Source organism: Gobio gobio (genome assembly GCF_949357685.1).
Source record: "Gobio gobio genome assembly, chromosome: 11".
Taxonomy (NCBI): domain Eukaryota; kingdom Metazoa; phylum Chordata; class Actinopteri; order Cypriniformes; family Gobionidae; genus Gobio; species Gobio gobio.
In genome coordinates, this window is record NC_137104.1 from 51,210,992 (window position 1) to 51,238,724 (window position 27,733).

At 39.8% G+C, this 27,733-nt stretch overlaps 2 protein-coding genes across 3 annotated transcripts in view; one reads left to right on the forward strand and one right to left on the reverse strand.

Annotated features, from left to right (window-relative positions):
• Nucleotides 1–2,605, reverse strand: part of LOC307133691 (uncharacterized protein) — a 7,331-nt gene extending 4,726 nt beyond the window's left edge. Inside the window, exons 1-2 of one of the 2 annotated variants that reach the window (XM_079828902.1) lie at nucleotides 2,355–2,605; nucleotides 1–25 (exon numbers count right to left, since the gene is read on the reverse strand). The exon at nucleotides 1–25 is cut by the window's left edge and continues 48 nt beyond it. In XM_079828902.1, coding sequence (XP_079685028.1) covers nucleotides 1–25; nucleotides 2,355–2,474 — 145 coding nt within the window. In that variant the 5' untranslated portion in view covers nucleotides 2,475–2,605. The remainder of the gene's footprint in view (nucleotides 26–2,354) is intronic. The other variant, XM_079828901.1, reaches the window with a different exon arrangement.
• An 8,586-nt stretch (nucleotides 2,606–11,191) lies between these two features.
• cdca7b (cell division cycle associated 7b) lies at nucleotides 11,192–26,522 on the forward strand. Its single transcript, XM_079829319.1, has 10 exons — nucleotides 11,192–11,304; nucleotides 12,536–12,610; nucleotides 15,401–15,520; nucleotides 15,599–15,991; nucleotides 17,375–17,437; nucleotides 17,561–17,731; nucleotides 20,771–20,917; nucleotides 20,996–21,145; nucleotides 21,245–21,381; nucleotides 26,097–26,522. The coding sequence occupies exons 1-10, from the start codon at nucleotides 11,275–11,277 to the stop codon at nucleotides 26,116–26,118; spliced, it is 1,308 nt and encodes a 435-aa protein (XP_079685445.1). The 5' UTR covers nucleotides 11,192–11,274; the 3' UTR covers nucleotides 26,119–26,522.
• The last annotated feature ends 1,211 nt before the right edge of the window (nucleotides 26,523–27,733 follow it).

A 27,733-nucleotide genomic window follows, 5' to 3' on the forward strand; every position in this document is an offset into this window, starting at 1 on the left:
CGGTTGACTGGAGCAAAGGTTCTCTCTGGAAGTGATGGGAAAATTAATTATGAGAACACAAATACTTTTTTGATGTACTTCTCAAGACTTTTAAATGAACAAACTTCTGTTTCACGGAACGTGACAATCAGACACGCACAAATTAAAAACAGGAATAAACACCCCTAAAACTGTTCATTTTATTAAGTATACTTAAGTAAAGTTCAATTATATTTTAAGTATACTTTATAAGTATACTAATATCAGTGTACTAGTAGTATACTTGTAAGTGCACGGTTTCAATACTACAATACTCGGGGCTAAATTGGCCCACTTTTTAGTGTATAAAAGAATACTTTTAAGAATACTTTAAGTGTAACAGTAGAGTACACAACTAGGTTTTTCGTTATACTGCAACTACTACAAGTGAACATATACAGTGGGTATGGAAAAGAATCACCCCCCTTTAAAATAATCACATTTTGTTGCTTTGCAGCCTGAAATGGAAACGGACAAAAACAGTTTTTGTTTTATTCAGCTGTATTTACAACTTATAACGTCCAGGTGAAAGATATAATACCAACTTGTCAGAAAAATTAAAAAACAGAATCACTGAGTAGGAAAAAGAATCACCCCCCTCCTAAAAATGAAACCCAATCAGGTGTAGTTAATCACCTTCTCAATAGCACACACTTTCAACTGTGATCAGCTGTGGTCATTTTGATTTGCTCAGCGTGAAACAAGCTTTTCCTGAAGCATTTCAGTCCTTGGTCGTGCAACTGAAGAAAACAATCAACTATGGGTGGCAAGGCATTGTCAAAAGATCTCCGGGATAAAGTTGTGGAGATGGATAAAAAACTATTTCAAAGGTTTTATCAGTGCTTCTAGGCCAGAGGTCTCCAAACTCGGTCCTGGAGGGCCACTGTCATGCAGAGTTTAGTTCTAGGCCAGTGTTATATATTTTGTTCAGTTGATTACTTACAATATCCCAAATGTTTCCAACTATTTGTAAATCGTGAGAAATTGCTATTTTAACCAATGAACCGGGACGTGTGAGGGCGTCGCCTGTCGATGACGTCATATCTGCGTTCCCCTCGGTTTCCGGTTTTATTTTGCAGAAACGCTTTCCTCTCACTGGAGTGTGAACAAGTGTCATAGCAGCCGCCGAGAGAACGCACAGAGTAACGCCATAACATCATCAACACACTCAGATGTGTCTAATATGATAAACAGAGCTGCGTTACCTCATACTCATGACCTGAAAAGCGGAAGTGGCGCCGGCGACTGTGTCATAATAAAAGTCCCGCTGCTCTTCTAATTAACAATCGCTCCAGCGGCCTTGCTCAGCTCCACAACAAGTAACGTTAATAACCACATCCATCAACATGATTTCTGCCCGAGTCCTATCCTGATTCTTTTCCACCGGCTGTGAGGTGAAGACCACATGTCCCAAGATTCTGCGCTCAAATGTGGCGTCATCAAACTACGATCTCTAGTAGATGGGAAAGTTACATAGTGCACCTTACATAGGCTCCTCAATCAAAAGAGTAAACACAACTAAGCCAAGTGTGCTTAAAATACTTCATTATACTGTTAAGTATCTGGATCAAAAGATATATAGGCCAAATATACTTAGACGTTTCTGTCAGTATTAGTCAAGTATACTACATTTCTGAGAAGTAGCTACATAAAAAGTAGAATGAAAGTTTCTTATTTTTGGTTTAAAATAAGTATAAACGTATTTTTCGTAAGGGACCCGTTCCTTATTCCACATACTTTTCGTGAACTGTAATCATAATCTTGCTTAATATTTACTTTCCTCTTTCGACAAGCTCCACAGATGACCTACTTCTACAGTAAAGGCTTGTGTCCTGAACTACTGGGGCGTGAAAACAGTTTGGAAAAGACAAATCTATTAGACTGACCTACTGAAATAAATCATATAGGTAGTCAATTGTATGTTTTCCGTATAGTAGAAAGCAGTGAAAAGAAAGCACGTCAAGGCGTTGGTCGTGTATATATCCACCTGATATGACGGTCTTGTTCTTAGATTAATAGCCTATTTCATAGGGTGACCAAACGTCCTGTTTTCCTAGTATATGTCCTGTTTTCAAGTCCTGTCCTGTCCTGGCCCTAACATAACAATTTTCTATCCATAAGAGGGGGCATACTTTACATGTATTGAAATTAATAAGGAATCTTTGAGTAAACTTCGAGTATCATTTGAGTAGCCTATCTCAATGCCGCGCCGAGTGTCCTGGTTTTCGATTATCAAAATATTACCCAACGATAAACCCAACTATTTCATAACCAAATACATTTTTTTAATCCACCAGCAAACTCTAAAGGGCCCAACCATAAAATCATACTCCTACCTCATCGCCTCCACTGGGAGAGGAACAACAACAACATCCCATGTTCAGGACACAGGAGTTTACATTCCCATAAAAACGCTTGAAATGAAAGTTGTGCGTTCGCGGTGACGCCACAGTCATGTGCTCCACATGACAGACAGGTGCATTAGTTCACCTGCTTACAAAAGTGTGTTGAAATGACAGAAACAACAACAACACACACACAGTCATAGCAAAATATACAATCTTTCCAAACTTGTTTGACCACCGAGAGATTCTTATAACACGACACACGTGATCCTTCCATTCAAAGTTTAAGCAACAGTTTGAACAGACAAATAAAAAGTGCTTTAAACTATAAAAATTAAATGTGAAAACGCATTATATGTTTATTCAGGAGAAGATTATTATGAAAATAATACGGCAATGTTAACCTCCTAAGACCCAGGAAAACAAAGTCTTATTTTGTCATGTCATTAATTGTTTAGAGCATAAGAAACTAATGGCATTTTTTTTTGTTTTGTTTGGAAAAATTATATTTTATTCATATGTTATGCTATCTCCTCGTATGTGGACACACCGGGACACAGTTATTTAAAAAAAATAAAAGGGCATGAAATTACATGTATAGGCAAAAACAATGGCATTTTTCAGGTTTCAGGATTTTTTTTAACCAAACTTTGTTTAAAGATGATTCTCAACTGTGAAATAAATAACAGAATGAATTGATATACCATTTTACTTTATGCAATATGTGGGTAAAATGGCCATACATGTGTTTTCCCATTCAATACAATGTATATACACTGTCTCTAATTTGCATATTAATGTGTTCTTGGATCAACATGTAATAATGGGAGTAATTTTCATAATAATATCTAATATTTTATAGGAACATTGATATGTAATGTCTTTATATTCACTTGTTGTGTCTCCCAATATAATAACATGATTTAAGTCCTGGTGTCCTCGATAGTGGACATGGCAATGAAATAATGCCCTGTTTTGTAACAGAAAGTCATAGTTTGATTGGAAACCCCATAACATTTTCCTGAGATGTTGATTTATAACAACAACAAAAAAAATAGTCTGATTTAAATGATAATTACAAAATATTATCATACTTCCATAACCTCAAACCTCAAACCACAGGACATCCAGACTTAAAACTGTGACATGTATGCTGTCAGAGAAATTCACTCAAATATAATATTTCCTCCATGAGAGCCTGTTATGTCTTTGATATTGTGATATAGCAGTTCTCCACAGCAGCCTCTAGGGGTCGCCATTGACCCACTGTTAATGCGCTATGCTTTATTTTAATATTACCATACTTTCTGGATTTTTATCTAGCTTTTATTTATTTATTATTGTATTTTATTTAGCTTTTGCAGCTAGATTGGATTAGAGACACAGCCAAAAAAAAAAAAAAAAAACCTGTCTAGGTAGGCAGCTCATTAGATTTTGAGCACACGATGCTCTGAAAAGCGCGCACACGTGCATCTGCTAGGTTTTGTGACACGGCCACTGGTTTGTCTTTGACTTTGCGTGCCAAGTGCTTGAAAACACAAAAGAAAGCAGCTAAACAAAGCTTAACCAGCTGTTGGTAATTTGCCTTCTTTATGTGCCGCTACCTGCTGTGAAATGGCGCGCTGCGCGGGTGGGCCGCGCGCACTGTGATTTCCCGCGCACATTGCGCCGGTACCGTATCATTTCGCTGTCATCCGCGCGCCCGTTTACTGAGCGCATAAGTGAAGGTTTGCGGCATAAAGCAGTATTGATGGGGGACGTCTCCGGATGCAGGTGTTTGTGCTGACAAACGAGAAAAAGCGCTTCACTAGCTACTAATTGAGCAGAAAACATAAGGAAAAAAGAATGAGACGTGCATTATCTGTGGGCGAAGAGACGCGCGCATCCAACCAGAGCAATCACACGTCAAATACAACAATACCGCTCAGGAGTAGATGAGGCTTAGCATCCAATGACTTTATAAATCATTTAATTCATTTACAACAGAGAACGTGCTTCGTGCACACTCCTACACATGATGAAAGAGATGCAAATACAAAGCCAACAAGCATTTTGGGCATCATAGGGCTCAAACTGGGTCCTGGGGCCCGCAAGGACGTGCCAGGGGTCCGTAGAAAAGTTTTAAGATTTAAAAACATGTAAAAATTTTTTTTAAAATAATACAGCTAACAGTACAGTATTATAGTGTGTAAAAAAAACATAATAATGTAATGTAAAATAACTTTATACATCAGTCATATCATTATGATCACCTTACTAATATTGTGTTGGTCCCACTTTTGCTGCCAAAACAGCCCTGACCCGTCGAGGCATGGACTCCACTAGACCCTTGAAGGTGTGCTGTGGTAGCTGGCACCAAGATGTTAGCAGCAAATCCTTTAAGTCCTGTAAGTTGCGAGGTGGGGCCTCCATGGATCGGACTTGTTTGTTCAGCACATCCCACAGATGCTCGATTGGATTGAGATCTGGGGAATTTGGAGGCCAAGTCAACGCCTCAAACTCGTTGTTGTGCTCCTCAAACCTGAAGCATTTGTGCTTTGTGGCGGCGCATTATCTGCTGAAAGAACCACAGACACCAGGGAATACCGTTTCCATGAAAGGCCGTACATGATCTGCAACAATGCTTAGGTAGGTGGTACATGTCAAAGTAACATCCACATGAATGGCGGGACCCAAGGTTTCCCAGCAGAACATTGCCCAAAGCATCACTGCCTCCACCGGCTTTCCTTCTTCCCATAGTGCACTTGGTGCCATGTGTTCCCCAGGTAAGCCACGCACACACACCCGGTCATCCACGTGATGTAAAAGAAAACGTGATTCATCAAACGTTCAAAGTTCACTTGCTGCCTAATATCTCCCCCACTAACAGGTGCTGTGATGAAGAGATAATCAATGTTATTCACTTCAAATGTCACACGGTCATAATGTTATGCCTGATCAGTGTGTAGCTGGCTTTTTAAATGTAACCCCGGCAGCATTTTGGGCATCAGTGGTACCAACCTGGACAGCATGTTGTCTTTATGTCTCAAAACCTAGCGAGCTTTCTACCCAGACATAAAATAAAATATGGTGCTATATGGCGCTAAAAGTGGTTCTTCGGCTGGTAATCATAGGGGAACCACTTTAAGTGCTGTATAGCACCAAATCTCGGTTCTTCAGCGGTTCTTTGGGATGACTGATGTGCTATATAGCACCACTACCATATACAGAACCTGTTAAGATATGGTGCTGTATAGCACCAAAAGTGGTTCCTCTATGATTACAAGCCAAGAACCACTTTTAGTGGTCTGAGGGGCGGCAGTGGTTCATGTAGGTTGTCTACAAACCGTAAGGTTGGTGGTTCGATCCCCGGTTTCACCTGACCAAGTGTCGAGGTGTCCATGAGCAAGACACCTAACACCAGCTGCTCCCGACGAGCTGGATGGCGCCTTGCATGGCTGACAAAATGAAAATTCTGTCATTAATTACTTACCCTAAAGGCCTGTACACACCGGGACGAATATCGCGCGCGCTTATCGCCAGCGTTTTTCGTGCCGTTTTTCGGCGCGTCTTGAGTGTTCACACCCAAGCGATTTTCACTGGCGCTGCGCCGAGTGAACGTGCACATTCAGTAGATGCGCTCCCGGTACACAAGGTGGTGCTGCGGCACTTTAAGCTTCTGACACTCGCTTGTCACACAGAAGGAGAAGAGAGACAGTATTTACGTGCTTGCCAAAACCATAGACATATTATGTATATGGACAAAACCACTCACACACTTTTTGCTAACTGGCAAGCAGCATTAGCAGTTCATCTTCTTCTTTGTCTACTTACTACTTCTTCGTCGTATCAATGTGTGCTCGGCAAGACCGTTTTGCGCTTGAGCGCCACCAAGTCGTGTTTTACTGTCACTTCAGCAGCTCCAGGCACGTGAACAAAAGCGCCGATCTCATTGGTCGGACAGTTTTTTACGTGCCGCGTCAAAATAAAAAAAACGAACCCGAGGCGTTTTTTTAAAAATGACGCTTTTACGCCTGGCGTTTTGCGCGTCGGTGTGAACACTCACATTGGCGCCCATTGTTTAGTCCCGAGGCGTTAAACGTCGGCGATAAACGCGTGCGAAAATCGTCCCGGTGTGAACAGGCCTTAATGTCGTTGGACACCCGTCAGACCTCCGTTCATCTTCGGAACACAAATGAAGATATTTCAGTTGAAATCTGATGGCTCTGAAAGGCCTCCATTGGCTCAATGCACTGTACACTCTCAAGACTCATAAAAGACACTAAAGACGACGTTACAAAGTCCATCTCACTACAGTGCTTCTACAATAACTTTATGAAGCAACGAGAATAGTTTTGTGCGCAAAAAAACCCTAAATAACGACTTATATAGTGATGACCGATTTCAAAACAGCGTTATGAATCAGCGAGTCGAATCATGATTCAGATCGCGTGTCAAACCACCAAACTGCTGAAATCACGTGACTTTGGCGCTCCAAACCGCTGATTCGACTCGCTGATTCATAACGCTTCGAAGCTTCATGATGCAGTGTTTTGAAATCGGTCATCACTATATAAGTCGTTATTTAGGGTTTTTTTGCGCACAAAAACTATTCGTCGCTTCATAAAGTTATTGTAGAAGCACTGTAGTGAGATGGACTTTGTAACGACGTCTTTAGTACCTTTTATGGGTCTTGAGAGTGTAAAGTGCATTGTGCCAATGGAGGCCTTTCAGAGCCATCAGATTTCAACTAAAATATCTTCATTTGTGTTCCGAAGATGAACGGAGGTCTTACGGGTGTCGAACGACATGAGGGTGAGTAATTAATGACAGAATTTTCATTTTTGGGTGAACTAACCCTTTAAAGTCGATATGAAGTTGCGATAGTCTTTTAATCCACATTCTATAGAGACAGAGCGTATTTAGGCCACGCCCACACCAGGGGGGAAAACAATCCATCGCTCTCCTTTGACTTTGCATTGCGTGAGGCTGCCTCCTTGTAATTTCTGACTTATAACAAAAAACAGAACAATGTCTAAAAGCTGATATGTGACAAGGTGTACAGCAAACAACCTAAAAAACACAGAAATACGTTTTTATAAGCTGTCGACCCGAAAAAAACGAGCGTTTAAGGAGACAAAAGTGGATACAGGCAATAAGACGTTAAGCGTCAGCAGGAAGAATGGGTACATTTTGGGATCCTGACACTCAGTATGCCTGAGTATGTCTATGTGTGCAGTAAACATTTTGTCACTGTTAAGTCAAATATCCAAATGTCAGTTTTATATATTATATTTCCTGTCGCTGATTATGTCCCCTCTAGTGGGCGTAGTTCTCAGTGTAATATAACACGTCGCACTCTGTCTCAAATTGCCTGTATCAACTTTTTTGTCCTTAAACGCTCGTTTTTTGGGTCAACAGCTTATAAAAACTTCTGGGTTTTTGGTTCTGGGTTGTTTAGCTTGTTTGCGGTACACCTTGTCAAATATCTAGCCTGACGTCGTCATACTCAATTCTAGTCAGAATATGAGTCTGATACTGCTCCGTTGGGCTGTGATTATGGGGTGTGTTTCAACCGAACCAGGAAAGACCTCAATTGGATAGACCTACAACCAATCAGAGCAACGGAGCGACGCATAACGTTAGTTGTCAAATGTCAACAGAACTCAACTGCTCTGTGTTGCCAAGTCCGCAGGTTTTTCCATGTCCGCGGGTTGAAGCGACCTCAATTATGTGATATACAGACCCAGGAATGCGAATTTTAGCAGCCAGCCCTGCCAAAATAACACATATTTTACCCCCCAAATGCCATTTTTTTCCAGAGAACCCCCTCGGAAAGCTATTGGGCTTGTTTTTGGCTAGTTTTGAGTAGCAATTGGGCGGGTTTTGTTGTAAAAAAACTTGGCAACCCTGTCTGCACGCACACTGGAATAAGTAAGGTTAGAAGAAAAAGATGAGTGTAAACGATCTTTGCCGGTGTTGTGAAAAAAGAATTTAAGGATACACGGAGTACTTACCAACACGATCATCATTTCTGAGAGAAATAGTGAAGGTGAATGCATATACGAACAAGTTCTCCGTTTAGGATTAGAACAAATTCAACCCAAGAGCCCTTTGATGACGTGGATGATTACGTTACTGTTTATCATCGGTCCATCATCGTCTAAAGCCTGCCCTGACAATTTCATTGGTCCGAACAGTTTCTGTTCGGGCATAAGTACTCCTCTACGGATCATGTCCAGACTGAACTGCCCGAGCTCAAATGTTGTGGCTGGCATCCAGGCTATCAAATATCAGCTTTTATACACTCACCTAAAGGATTATCAGGAACACCATACTAATACTGTGTTTGACCCCCTTTCGCCTTCAGAACTGCCTTAATTATACGTGGCATTGATTCAACAAGGCGCTGAAAGCATTCTTTAGAAATGTTGGCCCATATTGATGCCCAATTGGCACTAAGGGGCCTAAAGTGTACCAAGAAAACATCCCCCACACCATTACACCACCACCACCAGCCTGCACAGTGGTAACAAGGCATGATGGATCCATGTTCTCATTCTGTTTACGCCAAATTCTGACTCTACCATCTGAATGTCTCAACAGAAATCGAGACTCATCAGACCAGGCAACATTTTTCCAGTCTTCAACTGTCCAATTTTGTTGAGTTTGTGCAAATTGTAGCCTCTTTTTCCTATTTGTAGTGGAGATGAGTGGTACCCGGTGGGGTCTTCTGCTGTTGTAGCCCATCCGCCTCAAGGTTGTGCGTGTTGTGGCTTCACAAATGCTTTGCTGCATACCTCGGTTGTAACGAGTGGTTATTTCAGTCAAAGTTGCTCTTCTATCAGCTTGAATCAGTCGGCCCATTCTCCTCTGACCTCTAGCGTCAACAAGGCATTTTCGCCCACAGGACTGCCGCATACTGGATGTTTTTCCCTTTTCACACCATTCTTTGTAAACCCTAGAAATGGTTGTGCGTGAAAATCCCAGTAACTGAGCAGATTGTGAAATACTCAGACCGGCCCGTCTGGCACCAACAACCATGCCACGCTCAAAATTGCTTAAATCACCTTTCTTTCCCATTCTGACATTGAGTTTGGAGTTCAGGAGATTGTCTTGACCAGGACCACACCCCTAAATGCATTGAAGCAACTGCCATGTGATTGGTTGATTAGATAATTGCATTAATGAGAAATTGAACAGGTGTTCCTAATAATCCTTTAGGTGAGTGTACATTGTTTTGTTTTTTGTTATAAGTCAAAAAGGACAAGGAGGCCGCTTCACACAATACAAAGTCAATGGAGACGGTTTGATTGTTTTCCCCCCCGGTGGGTGTGGTCTTCAGATTATGACGCGTGTCGCTCTGTCTCTATGGCCGCATTTACACTGCAGGTCTTGATGCACAATTCCGATTTGGTGACTATGACTTACATCATCTTTTAAAAGCGATCCATATCCGATATTTGCATTTACACTATTCACTGGCGAAACAGCCCAAGACGTTCTGACCAGGAAAAGGAAGTAAAATGGCGCGATATGCAATAGACGCAGGTGAAATGATTACACTGTACAGTGTCTTCGCCCCAATGGCTTAAAAGACATGAAACCTCCGCATCACTCCACTGTCGTGCCTTCGTCTTCCATCGCGCCATTAGTGTCATGTGATCGCAGTTCGTATCCACCTGCGTTCACGTCATTCGCCTCCGTCCCTTTTTCAATGACGTAGGACTCGCATTTACTGGGGAATATGCGATTTGACCACTTACATGGCAGACGCAAATGCACGTATCCGAATCATATGAGTGAGGCCTGAATCCGATCGGAGGATATCGGAATTCATGCGTTTTTTCCCCCGCTTACACGTTCACGTCATATCCGTGCGCCACATGAGAGGGAAAAATCGGAATTGGGTCACTTGAACCATGCAGTGTAAATGGGGCCTTTTCGTGATGTTTTTGAGTCAAACGGCTTCTTGAACAAGAACAAATGTAGAGCAAGGCTTTATTTTGTACGAGGAATTGATGGTTGGATCTTTATTGTTTTGCTGTTGGTGGATCTCATGTGAGTGACAGGTTGCCCCGCCCTCGTGCCAGTGAACGTGTCATCAAAGATATATTTATTTTGATTAAAGATTGAGGACACATGAATAATAATAAAAAAGCTGTGCACAGATAAACCATTCATAATGAAAATCGCAATAATTGTCAGTTTTGATTTCGTGGGGACTTTAAGAACATGGTAAGCTTTCCAAAGGCAGCATTCTGTATATGTATAACCAATAAGCAACGAATATTTGGGCATCATAACCTAATGAGCTAAACTATAATGTTGAATTTTCACAACCCTAAGTAGTGTGTATGACTGCAGACAGTTTACCATACTGTTATAGGCTGGTGAGTTTGATCAAGGTTGGAGTTAAATGGCCATATATTGTCTCAAACTAGTTTTCTGGCTCTATTGATCGAGGTTTTATAGTTGTTATGTAGACGAATATCTTCAACATGCCTTTGAAGGGCCTCTTAGCTGCGTTAATAATTGCAATATGCACTTTATTGGTGTGTTCATTGTCTGTGCACGCAGATGGGCGTCCGCATGAGGCATTTCCCGCGAAACTTGCTGGACTGTTCCATTCAGAACGCGGGGGGGATCGCGGGGGGATGCGGTAGAGTCAACAGTTATATTGACGTTAAGAACGACGACTTATTTGTTTAATATACTCTATTATATGTTTATATATAATGTCTAATACATATTGTATCGCTAAATCTAATTAAAAGCGAACTGCTGTTCATATTTAGTGTTGGACTGAACATGCAGTCTCCCCTCCGTTTCCGCGCCGCCTCCTGTCCGCTCGTGTTGTTTTTTAAACCATTCATTCATTAAAGTTTTAATCACACACTGAAAAGCACGAGAAATCACTTTAATTCCCAAAATGATCAGAACCCGCCAAACGACATTGAAGGTAAGAGCGAGAAGGATCTTTGTCCATTTAAAAAAAAGTGTTTTTAATCTCATTGACAAACAGCGACGAGAACAAAAGTTGAGCAACTGCATTGCACACATGCAGAATGTTACTAGCAATGATTATAGTTTTAAACATAAACATAATGCATATTAATTGAGTCAGACCATCAGCAAATGTAGCAAAAATGTGATTTAACTTATTTTTATGTTACATTGTCTGTAGTGTTGTTTATTTACTGAACTGCATGCGATCATGATCACTAAAATTAACTTTGCATTGCTTTTGGTTTACTTTATTTTGAATTTATGAATATTTTTAATGCTTGCATTGTTAATATAATAATTATAAGGATGATCATAATAATAAGGCCAAAGATCATATTAATAGTAATTATAATGACAATAATAAAGGCCAAATTTCATATTAACAATAATTATCAGAGCGATTACGGTCTTATTTGATGCATTATTATTGTTTATAAAATATTGTAATATTAATAACAGTAATTAATAGCTTTCTTTTTCTTCTTTGACATTATTATGCATAATAATAATAAAATTTGATTATTAAAGGCGCAATATGTAAGATTTTTGGTATCAAAAATCCACTAGAACAGTGTTATATAATTTGTTGACTTGTGTACTTACATTATCATAGATGTTTCCAAGAATGTTTAAATCCAGAAAAATAAGCAATTTTATCCAGGACACGGACCGTGTCCGTGCGTCGCCTATCAATGATATCATACCCGTGTTACCCTCGATTTCCGGTTTTATTTTGTAGAAACCATGGAAACACCAAATCCGCTTTTATGTGTTTTATTAGACAGGTGAGCAACTGTTGGGATACATTCATCGTCAGTAAACGAATCATTGTTATACAGCTCAACACATTTAGTCTTATTGTTTAAATCTGGTTTTCTTGATTTACCGCGAGTTCCATGTGATCGTAGCCAGATGTCTCATAGTAGCCGCTGAGCGACTGCACAGAGTAGCATTATAACATAACTTTCAACACACTCAAATGTATGTAATATGATAAAAAGCGATGCGTTACCACACATACACATTAAAAAGGAAGATACGGAAGCGGCGACTGTGGCAGAATAAAAGCTCCACCAAATCAAGGCGCCATCAAGCCACGCTTTTGTTTTGAATAAGCGGCATCAAGCGGCAAAAAAATACATATTGTGGCTTTAATTTTCATGGTTTAATGCTTGTGGTTTCAGGCAAAGCAGCTGGAGTTGACGGACCTGTCAGACGACAGCAGAGACAGCATCCAATCCAAGGGATCCTGGAAGCCCGTAAGTATCTCCTACAGAAGTTATGGGAACGGATTTGGGGGGGATTTTTCCTTTATGAGAACATCATTTTCTTTTCTAATGTTATAAAAAAGCTCAAAGTTTGCTGTACTCTGATGTCAAACGCTCCGCTAATTGAAATTAAACACCAATACCTGAACAATTATGGCTGTAAGTTGATGAAATCAAAAGGCAGATGTAGCATCAAAAATGCAAATGTGTGGCTTTTTTACAAATATTACAAATCTGAGCGTTACAGGTCACTGGTGTTTGCAGAGGCACAAACCCTCAATTAAAGGGATAGTTCACCCAAACCTGAAAATTACTCCATGATTTACTCACCCTCAAGTCATCCTAGGTGTGTATGACATTCTTCTTTCAGACGAATACAATCTGAGTTATATTAAAAATGTCCTGGATCTTCCAGTCTTTATAATGGGAGTGAGTGGTTGCTCCATAAAAGTGCATCTATCCATCATATATCTGCTCCACACGGCTCCAGGGGGGTTGATAAAGGCCTTCTGGAGTGAAGTGGCGTGTTTGTGTAAGAAGAATATCCATGTTTAAATCTTTATAGACTAAAATAACTAGCTTCCGGTGGAAAGCCGTACGCTGTTTAAAAATTCTTGTTTTAGACTCTAATTCATGACCGGTGTTTTGTTTTGCTCTATTCTCTGCGCTTCCTCGTTTGTCAATACCATAGACTGTAAAAACATATGGACGTAGTGTCCGTGACGTCAACCATAGGATTCTGAAGAGCAGTTTTGAAGCGTAAAGTAGGGTCGAGCTGGCCGTCGCCATCTTGGCAGCACGACAACATGCGTCACACCCGGATAACAGAAAATGAGCAAAGAGGCGGGACGTGGGCGGAGCTGAGGTGACGCGATGACTAACAGACAGCAGATAAACGGCTATCCACCTGTCACTCAAAGTGGCCACGTCCTTAATTATGCAGAGCTTTAAGGCTTTATATAATGTAAATGAATGAGTTATAAAAAAATTCACCCCCCTCACAGTCGTCATGGAGGGCAAAATTAGCCGTATAGACCAAAACCACAGTTTGTACCAGACTGTAAACATGTGTTCTTCTGCTGTAAAGTTGGGCATTTTAACATGAGCTCAATGAGATTCTGCTCCTTCTGGAGTCTGTCCCTAGTGGCCAGTCGATGAACTGCAGTTTAAGTCACTTCCGTTTTGGCTTCAAGAGAAACTGGGGGAGGTTGCCGCTTGGTCAATATGCATCCGTCAGAGGGTCAAGGGTCACTCTTTTAGCGCAAGTTGACTTGTGTACTGCTTTCCACCGGAAGCTAGTTAATTTAGTCTATATAGTTTTAAATAAGGATGTCAAGGTACCAAAATTACAGTAGTCGGTACCAATACCATAAAAATTGTACGGTACTCGTTACCAATTCCGGTACCACAGCTTAATGTTTTTTTTTTTTACCATTTAAAAAATATATATTAAATGTATTAAGTTTATTATTTATGATAATCATTATAAGTAATTAATACACACATTTAAAGGCTGAATGCGGTTTAAAAGTAAACATTGTTTATAAAAAAATATTGTGAAAAATAATCAACCATCTAGGCATAATTATTATTATTAGTAGAGCTAAATCTACTGTAGGCTACAATGGTAGCCTAATATATTCTTGCAATTTACATTTTTTAAACCAAACTTTTATTTTGACGGGTTGCCGTGAAGATCTTGGAGTGTCTGTGTGTTCATGATATGACCGTTTTCTCAAACGAAACGGTAAATTCTCATGAAGGGACCGTTTATGCGTTCGTGTCCTCATATAGTGACACAGCAGAGACTACAAAGACAGCGAGCGAGTGTCACATGTGAGTAATATTTAAATAGTATTTTGCAGTTTAATATCAACATACACTAGTATGTATTCGGCTAAAGTCAGGAGCCCTGTGTTTGGTTTAGATAAACAAGGAAGCGACTGAACGCAGCTGCAGGTACCGAATATTTTCGGGAGTCGGTACTACCTGTACTACAGAAATGCTGGCATCTTCACATTTTTATAATTTCAATACCGACTTGTGACATCCCTAGTTTTAAATATGGATATTTTTCTTACACAAATGCTCCACTTTGCTTCACAAGGCCTTTATTAACCCCTCAGAGCCGTGTGGAGCGGTTATATGATGGATAGATGCACTTTTATGGAGCAACCATTCACTGCCATTATAAAGCTGGGAAGAGCCAGGACATTTTTAATATAACTCTGATTGCATTCGTCTGAAAGAAGAACGTCATACACACCTAGGACGACTTGAGGGTGAGTAAATCATTCATTTTTGGGTGAACTATCCCTTTAAACCCTGTACATCAACCCAACAGAATAGAAAACAAAGGCATTTCTGGTTCTTTTCTCAGCCTGATGGTCTTAGTTTTCCAAGATTTGATTGTACAAATGGTTCAGGGAATTGAGTTGTTGTGATTCACACAAGCAGAACACAATAAAACGCTGGCGGTCTCAAGACACCCTCCATCTGTTGTGAGGAAGACTTTACCTCGTACAAACACAGCCTTGAAATCACAAAGGTTTCCCCTGCATGTCCGATAATGCAAACGTGTCAGGTGTGTTCGCGTCTCGTCCGATTAAGTTTTCATTTGTATTCGAAATCTAAATATACTAGAGAAAATGGCAGGTCTCCTTCATGCTGTTTATCTCCTGTGATTTTGGCAGTAGCAGCAAAACAGCGCTATTAATAATTGAGTTGGTTTTCGCACACAATCCAGGAATAATAATGTGTTCTGTCACTCTCACATCGCAGGATGTTTGCGTCAGGTCCAAAAACACCACAGATGAGCTGGCGCAGGCCTTCATGGACACAGACAGCGAGGGGGAATTCAAGGGTTTCACCGGGGAAGAGTGTGATTGGAAAAAGCCAGTGGTAATCCCATTTAAAACACCTCTTCTGTTTGAACATTAATATTCAGATATAACCCTAACAAAAGCATTCCACGTGCAGAGTGAGGGCTCTCATGAAGACAGTGACGACAATGGCTTTTATTCTGACGGGGAGGAACCGGCGTCTAAAAAGAGGCGCAGCTCTGGACTGTGTGTCGCATTCAAGTTTCCTGCCAAAAGAGGCCCCGCCCCTAGACGGAACATGCCCAGAAGAGGCAACAAAGGGGCCACGCCCACAGCCCCGCCCACAGCCCCGCCCATCAGCAGCAAGCCTGCGGGAGGAAACAGGAAGCGGCGTGAACCGGAACGATCAAAAGTGCCTGTTTTACATGAACGTGCTGAGAGCCAATCAAAACCCTCTGATAGCATGACCGGTGTGAAGAGTCTACTGACAGACGAAGAGATGCAGATACTGAGCAAAAGAGCCAAGAACATTCAGGAAAATAAAGCAATGGTATTATTTTAAAATAATATTTATAAGATAGATAGACAAACAGACAGATAGATAGATAGCAGACAGACATATAGATTGATAGATAGCAGATAGACAGACAGACAGACAGATGGATAGATAGACATATAGATAGACGGATGGATGGATAGATTGATACATAGCAGATAGATAGACAGACAGATTGATAGATAGATACATAGATGGATAGACAGACAGACAGATAGATAGATTGATAGATAGCAGACAGACAGACAGACAGACAGACAGATAGATAGATAGATAGATAGATAGATAGATAGATAGATAGATAGATAGATAGATAGATAGATAGATAGACAGACAGACAGATAGATAGACAGACAGACAGACAGACAGACAGACAGACAGACAGACAGATAGACAGACAGACAGACAGACAGATAGATAGGTTGAGAGATAGACAGACAGACAGATTGATAGATAGCAGACAGACAGATAGATTGATAGATAACAGACAGATAGATAGATTGAGAGATAGCAGATAGATAGACAGATTGATAGATAGCAGACAGACAGACAGATGGATAGATAGACAGACAGACAGACGTGCAGACATCTGGATAGACGGATGGATGGATGGATGGATAGATAGACAGACAGACAGATAGATTGATAGATAGCAGACAGACAGACAGAAAGATTGATCGATAGCAGACAGACAGACAGATGGATAGATAGATAGATAGATAGATAGATAGATAGATAGATAGATAGATAGATAGATAGATAGATAGATAGATAGATAGATAGATAGATAGATAGATAGATAGATAGATATTTGTAACGTATTATGTAATTTTTTTTTTTAAAATAATATTTCTAAGATTTAAAAAAATAATAATTTTGTATAAAAAAAATTGGTAAATAAAAACTGTGTATATAATATATACACGTTTAATATAATAATATTTGTATGTAAATTCTTTTGAAATTAATTTGTTTAAAAATGTATCGTATTTTTTATTATAATATATTAATTAAAAGCGGCATATATATATATTTATTTGTAGTGTAATATTTACTATTTTAATATATATATATATATATATATATATATAATATATATATTATTATTTTTTTTTTTTTTGTATATAAATATTTATTAAATATGTATATTTGTATATAAATATTACATTATTAAATATTATGCTACACACACACACACACACACACACACATATATATATATAAATAATATTTTAAATATATTGATTCATAATAGGATTATCATATAGTTGCAACATATTTAATCATTTTAATAAAATATTTATGTAAATTCAGTTTATTCTTTTTGTATACATTTTTGTACTATCTTGTTAACCTAAAAACAATATTTTCTTGCAGCTTGCAAAACTTTTTGCAGACTTGAGTTCTTTGCCTGAACTTCCCTCCAAAACGTCACCTACAGTAAGAGCCCACAATCTCCTGCGCCACACACACCTCAGAGCTCAGACCACACAACACACTAGAAAATGCTTTCAGATGACGTTCTCTCTTCCAGTGATGATGCTTTTTCTTTGCCCTAAATAGAAGAAAAAGAAGCCATCAACCCCAAAACGCCGTTTTTCAGAGGTTCAGAGCGAGAGGCGGAACCCGGGCCGCAAGGCCAGACCCCCGGAGCATTTCGGGATAGAGGTGGAGGAAAAACCGGCCTCTCAGAGGAGACAGAGCGGCCAAATCGACATCCAGCGCCTGATGGAGGTAAGACACAGACACAAACAGAGTTTCAGTGTTGTTGACACGTTGAGAAGACTCTGTTTGAAGACGTCTGACCAATCAGAGCAGAGTACACCAATCACAACAGACTGGGCCATCTGACCAATCAGGGCAGAGTAGGAAAGGCGGGTCTTAGAGAGACAGAATCCTTTATTGAACCGTTTCAGACACTGAGAGCACACCTGCAAACTTGTCGCTTTTCAGCGACAATCGCCGGTTTCTTGGTCAATTGGGTCATTTATGTGATTTGTGTAGAACCGGAGAGTTTTTTTGGGGGTGTTGGTTCGGTGCATGCGTGTAACGTTACCGAACGGTTTCCGAGTGCAGTCTTTAACAGTTCACAGTCGGCTTGTTTTAAGCGCGGAACACACTTCAATCCGAGTTCCCACACGAACATATTAAGTATTCAGGCCTTTTTATCACGAAATTCAAACGATATGCCGGTTTGACGCTCTGTGTGGCGTGACTGATCACAGTTCAAGCGGCCGCGCGATGCGATCATCTGTGAAGGCGATCGATCATCTCTTACTAAAGAATAAACATGAATGACCATCTGAAGGTGTGTTGAGGATACATTACAACTTACTGTCATGTATATGTGACCCCGTCTGTGAAACCCGGCTAAAGTCGCATAATCTAATGATGAGCGTCAAATTAGTCATAGCCATAAAAATGACCAAAACAGGTGATTTGTGTTTATTGCTGTAAATGATAGATTATACCAAGGGCTTTGAGATGCAGTACTCAATTTTTCATTTATAATATAAATACTGAAATAAATGATTTTATTGACGCTACGTTTTATTATTTTGCACCAAAAATACCGGACATGGGCTTCTTAAATATTGATTTAATGTTTACTTTCGACGCAGAAACAACTGCTGATTCTTATACCATTTGGTTCAGAAACATATTTTTTACAATTACAAAGTACAAACAGACCATAATATCAATACGCACAAGCAATGATCAGGTCAGTGTCGGGAAAGGCAAGAAAACGGCGACTTAAGTCGGGACCCGATTTCTGTGTGGATTTCTTTGTGCCATCACCGACATTTCAGGAACAGCTTATTAGTTTTCTAACTCCACCTTCTGCCTATACATCCATCTTATTTTAAACACATTTAATGGCTGCGACGTGTCGAAATAGTTTGGTTTTTGGATGCTGATGCGCTGAGTTTATGAATTCGCTCTCTGACAGGGCGGCCGCGGCAAGCGAAGTGCAAGGAACAGAACAGCTGATAGTTTAATTAATAAGGATTAATATAGGCCTACTGTTTTTTGTAGGCTAAATAAAGAACCCGTATTATATATTCATATAAAAAAGTTGCGTATGTCCTTCGGAAGCAAAGCTCTTGCGTCTGATGTCTTGGTTTCGGTTTGTAAGCCTATACGAATAGAACATGCATGAATATGAGAACATAAAGTGCAGGACGTGCTTTATGTAAAAGAGTTATTAAGCGCAATGAGCCATGAAAAAATCATAATGAATCATAATCTAATCAAAAAGTGAAGATTCACAGTTATCACTAACTGTACAAAGTTTGAGACTGACCTGTTCACTTGGTAGGGCATTAGATTTACTTTACAAATGTTACACAGTGAGATTTTCTATGGATGTTTTATATATTAATGGATATATATAGGCCTATTAATGGCATTTTCTACTGAGATTTCATTTTACTAATAAAGTTATAGTCTACAAATCATTAGAGTGAACTGACTTCGTAAATCAAGCTCTTGTGGTACCCCCATTCGTTTCAATGTTTCACGCTTTTTGGACATGCACATCATAATAAATAGACTTATTTATGGGAAAATTCTTAGAGTTTTGTAAAACGTGTCCTATATCACTGAAAATGGGAGAATCTTAGCTTTTATGTGGTATATGGCACGTAGTCAGAATAATAATGGTTAAAATGTTTTGCAATTTTAAAAATAAGCTTGATTTTAAAATTGGAATTTCTCAAAATCATGATTTTCTGAGGCCGAAATTCAAATAATTTTTGACATGGTCTTACTCAGTCAATATTAAAGATATCAAGGTTATATTTTCACAGAATGTTCTTTGCATTATGTAGGATGATTTTATGTATAAAACAGTGAATCACCAAAAAAATTACTTTATCTGGGTTTTCATAGACAGGGTCACAAATATGTGGCGTAATCGCTAAATCAGTGTTTCAATGGCGGAAAGACGTCAATATAACTGCTGTAAGTGTAAACTAAACATGTCATGTAACGTTAGCATCACATTTACCTCAGGCAGTCATTCAGTGTCCACACAATTGTATTCACTAGAGAAATCAACTCTTTCACTAAATATATGCTCTATATTAGCCGTTATATTTCTACTGAACCTGTTAATGATATCTTGATATTTTTTTTATGTGTGTTAAAAAAACCTGTCATGAAAATGACACACACTGTGTATAAATTATTACATTTCAACAACGAATTGGAGAAAAAAACTATTTTATAATTATATTTAGAAGTTATTGCAAAAACTGCCTTATGAGAAGTTTACATGTTTGCACACAATGTGTTATTTGAGGGTTGATTATTATACCTAAAAATAAATAGCAACTGAATTACGGCTAATAGTTTGGGCTCTGTTGTTAACCTTTAATATTAATGTGCAAGTAAGGGCTCCCTATATAATTTACAGAAATATATCTTCAATAAACTTTTAGATATAATTTAATTCATTCATTCAAGGACAGACACTTTTTTTTTCTTCTTCAGTAAACCACTGTTAAATATAAAAAATAAATAAAAAGCAATTTTGTAAAACTGCTGTACTAAACTCGTACCGAACCGTCAAGTTTTGTGTATCGCTACACCCCTACGGTCAGTCTTTTATTATTTGTGTTATGCGTCACAACACTTCCTTGAGTTCCAGGCGTTTCTGTGTTGTAAATAAAATCATTTTTCAAATATTAAATGTGTCATTCTCTTTAAGTCTCAGAAATGTGTCATTTGCATATTTAAAATCACAAAAAAATCGCCCCCATTGTCCTGTAGGTGAGGGAGGGTCTGGGAGACGTGCGGCCCAAGCAGAAGAAGCGGCGGCGCTCCCGCGAGTCCATCCGCACGCCGGAGGACATCACCGAAGAAGAGCTGGAGAACGTGGCCGATCGCGCCAAAGACAAAATCCTGGATAAAGATCATGTGAGTGCTGCATCACTGTTGCGTTGTTGCTTTGTCATGTTTGTTTGTGATGCATTAATATGACGCGTGCGCTCTCAGGGCAGCACATGTCACCAGTGCCGTCAGAAGACCCTCGACACCAAGACAGAGTGCAGGGGCATTTACTGCCAGGGGGTCAAAGGTCAGTTCTGCGGCCCCTGTTTACGCAACCGCTACGGGGAAGACGTCCGCACGGCGCTGCTGGATCCTGTAAGTCTCTTGAACCAGTGATATTGTTGACCTAAAATGATCAATTACTACATGATGATGCTGATGATGATGATGGTGGTGTGCTTGTGTCTCCTGCAGACGTGGGAGTGTCCCGTCTGTCGAGGATTGTGTAACTGCAGTCTGTGCAGGAGGCGTGACGGACGCTGTGCCACCGGGGCTCTCACCAGACTAGCCAAATTCTACGGACACGACAACGTCAAGGAGTATTTGGAGAGGTTCGTTTTTCCACAGGGATCCATAAACTTTTTATATATATTGTAAGCAGGGCTTGCTTTCCCTTTTTTGCTCGCCAGCCACTGTGACTAGTGGCTTTCCAAAGTTACTAGCCACTAGCATTTTCACTGGCCACAATTTTGGGACATCGGAAAAACTGCCATACAGATATTTGTAATATTATCTGATAATTGGGCAGCAGGTTTATTAGGCTGCTGTCACTTTAAGACCTGACCTTTTGTGTGTGTTTGACTGTTTAACCCTCTAGGCGCCACGGTCGAGTTTACTCGACAAGATGCGGCACTGAATAAAACGGCCGATTTTGTCAAATAGGGTGTCAAATTTTGTTCAACCTCCTCTCCACTAGATGTCAGACATGTCATACTTCATCCCTGACTCGTCAAAAAAGCGTCATGCTTCTATACAAAATCTTCGAGCAAGTTTATTCACGCTCAACCATTTCTAGGGTTTACAAAGAATGGTGTGAAAAGGGAAAAACATCCAGTATGCGGCAGTCCTGTGGGCGAAAACGCCTTGTTGACGCTAGAGGTCAGAGGAGAATGGGCCGACTGATTCAAGCTGATAGAAAAGCAACTTTGACTGAAATAACCACTTGTTACAACCGAGGTATGCAGCAAAGCATTTGTGAAGCCACAACACGCACAACCTTGAGGCGGATGGGCTACAACAGCAGAAGACCCCACCGGGTACCACTCATCTCCACTACAAATAGGAAAAAGAGGCTACAATTTGCACAAGCTCACCAAAATTGGACAGTTGAAGACTGGAAAAATGTTGCCTGGTCTGATGAGTCTCGATTTCTTTTTAGACATTCAGATGGTAGAGTCAGAATTTGGCGTAAACAGAATGAGAACATGGATCCATCATGCCTTGTTACCACTGTGCAGGCTGGTGGTGGTGGTGGTGGTGTAATGGTGTGGGCATGTTTTCTTGGCACACTTTAGGCCTCTTAGTGCCAATTGGGCATTGTTTAAATGCCACGGCCTACCTGAACATTGTTTCTGACCATGTCCATCCCTTTATGACCACCATGTCCCCATCCTCTGATGGCTACTTCCAGCAGGATAATGCTCCATGTCACAAAGCTCGAATCATTTCAAATTGGTTTCTTGAACATGACAATGAGTTCACTGAACTAAAATGGCCCCCACAGTCACCAGGGGCCTCATTTATAAACGTTGCGTACGCACAAAAGAAGGCGTACGCCGCTCTCTACGCAATAATTGGTATTTATAAAAAGCAAACTTGACGGGAAAATGTGTGGTCCTTCACGCAAGCTCTGACCCAGGCGTACGCACAAAAACGGATGAAATGAGAAATGGCGACACCGTCGGCAGATGGAAGAAACACGTGAAAGTGTGTGAAACTGTAGACCGTTGTTTAAAAGAAATGGCAATAGGCTATGTCTCTCATAAATAACTTGAAGACTTCACAAAACAAGTATTACAATTAACAGCCTACACGAACACCCGTTTGATCGATCTGCAGTGCAAAACAAACAAAATCAAACGAAAATTACAACAGAAATGCAAAAAAAAAAAAAAGTGAAATATGTTCTGCAAAAATATTGACATGTTATGCAATTCATCCTCATATATAATATGGTAAACAGAACGAAATAATGTACAAAACTGATATTCTCGTCAATGTGTCCGTCTGGTGGAGCAGATATAGATGCAATTAGATAGACAGATAGATAGATAATTAGGGAGATAGATAAATAGATAAATAGATAGATAGATGTATTAATGGTCCACTGGGGAAAGTTGTTTTCATAGTAAAAAATTCTTCATCAGCTACGGAATCATGGTATTCATGCAAATGCCTTTAGTTTGTTTTATTTTCGATAAAATAACTGACGTATGTCTCAACCACTCAGAAAGCTGCAAGAAATTACATTTGCACTGAACTATTTCCCATTTACACGTAGATAATAGGGATAGGGATTAATAGGGATTCCCCAATAATTGCCGCCAGTCTCTCATCAAGAGGGGTCCGCTCCGGTGTCCCGTCTCCCCCACCCGTGGCAGACACACTCTGGCGATGCAGCGCTAGACGCTTTATTGCCTCGACTTTGATGTCCGACCATTTCTTTTTTTTTCGGCCACGGTCCGAGGTTGTGAGGCTACAGCATTTACGGCGTCTGCAACCTTTTGCACTTCAAGTGCCTTTTTGGCATCAGTAATGCCCACACTGTGCCCTCCAAAAAATATTTTTCTCCTCTTTTCCACCTCGCCAACGATAATTTCTACTTCACATTGAGTGAAGTTACGTTTTTTTGATTTCCTCTCTGTATTTGCCATGATTTCGCAATCGATGAATATTAATTTGTGGGCGTTTCACGGACTATTTATGGGCAACTATGGGCGTGACATGAAGCCGCAAAAGCTGCGCTACATTTAGAATTGATTGTGATTTATTAAGGGAAAACTGCGTAGGATGTGCGTGCGCACGGTTTTATAAATCCGAATATTTCTGTGCGTACGCACGTCCTATATTTCATCCGTACGCCACTTCTGACGCAAATCCTACGCAAAGTTTTATAAATGAGGCCCCAGATCTCCACCCAATAGAGCATCTTTGGGATGTGGTGGAACGGGAGCTTCATGCCCTGGATGTGCATCCCACAAATCTCCATCAACTGTAGGGCTGAAACGATTCATCGAGTTACTCGATTAACTCGATTACAAAAATTCCTCGAGGCAAAAATTCTGCCTCGAAGCCTCGTTAAATTCCTATGACACGCACTATACGCGCGGTTATCTGATTCACACGGACCGCTGTTCAATTTTCATGAAGCACACCATAGCGCGTGATACATTTTGAATTTAGTTTAGATTCTAGATGCCCAGAATCACTATAGTAACTGCATGTTTTACACAGTTTATGTAAGTTGATTACCGTTCTTATAACTGCCACACACACACACACACGCGGCGCGCGCAAGCCCCGAAGCCAGATCGCTTTCACTTTCATCCTCATAAAGTTTGTCAAGTAAATGCTTTTAAAGCCTTGCCAGTTTGAACATTGAAGCGGTTGTGCACTATTCAAAAACAACAATATGGAAAACTTATCCGTTCAGTGCTCAGCTTTTTTCTGTGACACGAAGAGTTGAGCCGTGTCGCATCTTTGACAACGAGCGCGCGCCCTGAAGGCGGACCTCTTTTCGCGTGAAGATCGCGCGCGGAGAGCAGCGCAGAACTGATAGTAGAAAATCAGTAACACACACACACACACACACGCATGCACCCTCCTCTCTTTCTCTCGCGCCAGTCAGACCAATCATGGCAATGCATCACATATGCTTAAACTGTTATGTAGCCACGCAACAATAATTTCAGCTTGCGTTCACTGTATACACCGGGACGTGATGTTGTGACGCGATTTTTCGAACGGATGCTTCACCTAAAATACACCGCAATGCAAGTGATGCAAGCCAAATGCAGCGCTCTATTAAAAATGAATGTATGTATTTCTGCTGTACCAAACTGCAATGAAGCCTCACACACACACACACACCTATGACACACACACACACACAGGTTGCTAGGTAACCATAGCAAATAGGCTCACCACATATGATATATTATTTGTTAGTAGCCTAATGGTAAATGCTGCAGGTGTAGAAATCTACATAAAAGATATTTACTTTGATGTCAGCGCTAGATTACAGCATTCCTGTTGTGCATATTAATAAAATAAATTGCTTTTCCTCTTCATTTTCGTTATGCATTATTTGTTTTGGTTGTTTAAAAACACAGGAACAAATTTATCCGATTAATCGATTAATCGACCGATTAAGTGATAGATTAATCGATTACAAAAAGAATCGATAGCTGCAGCCCTAATCAACTGCAAGATGCTCTCCTATCAATATGGGCCAACATTTCTAAAGAATGCTTTCAGCACCTTGTTGAATCAACGCCACGTAGAATTAAGGCAGTTCTGGAGGCGAAAGGGGGTCAAACACAGTATTAGTATGGTGTTCCTAATAATCCTTTAGGTGAGTGTGTGTGTGTGTGTGTGTGTGTGTGTATATATATATATATATATACATCATATATATCTGAACTCAAAAACCACTTCCCTCGTTAACCCCAGTATGAGAGAGTCTGGTTTATCAGTAGGTATTTCAGACTACTTTCCCCATGCAGTTAATTCCTGATCCATGAAATCAAGTATATTGTTTTTCCTCATTGAGTGTCCTGTGTCACTTTAACCCCTTTTCCACCAAGGCAGTGCTGGTGCTGGTTCGCAGCCAGAGCCTAGTTTCAAATCGATTCTGTCTTTCCACACCCAAAGCACCAGCTCCGAACCAGAAAAAGTGGTTCTTAAGTCGCACCAAAACATCGCTGGTCTAGAAGTAAGAACCGCTTGAGTCAGGGGCTGGGGTTACCGTGACCAACATGACCAACACAAACTTGTGACCGCTATGTTTGAAATAGCAGCTAATGGAGCTAACAGCGGCTCGATTGTAATCTCTGTCTATACAAATTACGGCGAGCTGCACGAATGTGTTGGATTCGCTGTGTTTTGATGCCGATGCATTACAGAAGTCGAATGTGAACGCAGTTTCATACTAACGATTATGGTTTGATGATTATTTTCCTCTACATATGCAGATGCATCAGCATTAGTGTGAGCTGAGTCAGTGAGTCTGAAGGAGTTTAATGTGCCGTTGTGTTTGTGTTTCCAGTCTACAGAAGGATGTGGAGTGAAGCCGGATCGCCGGGTGTGAAGAAGACGCACCCGTCTAAACTCAAACACATTTTACTCCTGACACTTTTAAAGTTTAGCATGAAACGCTGACGGTTTAACAGTGTTCAGCACGGATATGCAAATCAGTCGTTTCTCTTCTACTTCACAATGTCACACTGAGCTTTTACTGGTTTCATGTTTGTTTTTATGAATCATACTGTTCTCTCGCATATTAAACACTGAGACATCATGAAAGCTTGTAACAGATTACAGAACGTTCTCTTATTTGCACAATTTCTCTCTGAAAACTTTTAGGAAATTAGAGTTTTAATAAAGGTCCTTTTATTTCACATTTTACATGGTCTTTTTATGTTGTGAAATTATTATTTCAGTTTTTTTAAATAAATGCTTTCAATTTTGGCACAAACATATAAATGCATTTTTTTTCTGTCAGTCTTTCTCATCTCTCTGGTTTAGTTTGAGTGTGTATGAATGAATGGAGTGGATTATAGATCATATCCAAACATTAAATATCATAAACTTTATTCACCTAAAATTGACAAGGACAAGTTATATTAAGTGCAGGTACAACATATGAATTGTCTAAAAAAAAAACATTCATCAAACTAAAACAATTTTTAACAATTTCCCCACCAAAAAAAAAAAACAAAGCCTATTGACCTATTTAAAATATTTAAACAGACTCAACCCTTTTAGCAAAAAAAAACACAAAACATGATTTTACATAACCTTCACCAAGCCATTTTATTCAAAAGCTGATCCTAAATTAATTTACGTTTTCATTAAGAATTTTTTTCAAAGCCCTTCTTTGGCTTTTCAACATTTTTATCTGTTAAATGCTTACAGTAAATATTAAAAATATTACAGTATTTAAAATTAGTGCTGTGCTGCAAAGATGATAAATGTACTTTAGATGGATGGATGGATAGATGCATAGATGGATGGATAGATTAGATAGATGCATAGATGGATGGATAGATTAGATAGATGCATAGATGGATGGATAGATTAGATAGATGCATAGATGGATGGATAGATTAGATAGATGCATAGATGGATGGATAGATTAGATAGATGCATAGATGGATGGATAGATTAGATAGATGCATAGATGGATGGATAGATGCATGGATAGATAAGATAGATGCATAGATAGATGATGGATAGATAGATGGATGGATGGATTAGATAGATGCATGGATAGATGGATGGATGGATTAGAGAGATGCATAGATAGATAGATAGATAGATGGATGGATAGATAGATGCATGGATGGATAGATAGATGCATAGATGGATGGATGGATAGATGCATGCATGGATAGATAGATTAGATAGATGATGGATAGACAGATGCATGCATGGATAGATAGATAGATGGATGGATGGATGGATTAGATAGATGCATGGATAGATGGATGGATGGATTAGATAGATGCATAGATAGATAGACGGATGGATAGATATATGCATGGATGGATAGATAGATGCAGATGGATGGATAGATGCATGCATGGATGGATAGATTAGATAGATGCATAGATGGATGGATAGATGCATGGATAGATTAGATAGATGCATAGATGGATGGATAGATAGATGCATGGATGGATG

Excerpts from the sequence above, each read along its gene's own strand:
- cdca7b (XM_079829319.1), top strand. The coding sequence starts at position 11,275 with ATGATCAGAACCCGCCAAACGACATTGAAG. Across the intron at positions 15,992-17,374 it reads TTCAGGAAAATAAAGCAATG|CTTGCAAAACTTTTTGCAGA; the intron begins GTATTATTTTAA and ends ATTTTCTTGCAG. Across the intron at positions 20,918-20,995 it reads AAATCCTGGATAAAGATCAT|GGCAGCACATGTCACCAGTG; the intron begins GTGAGTGCTGCA and ends GTGCGCTCTCAG.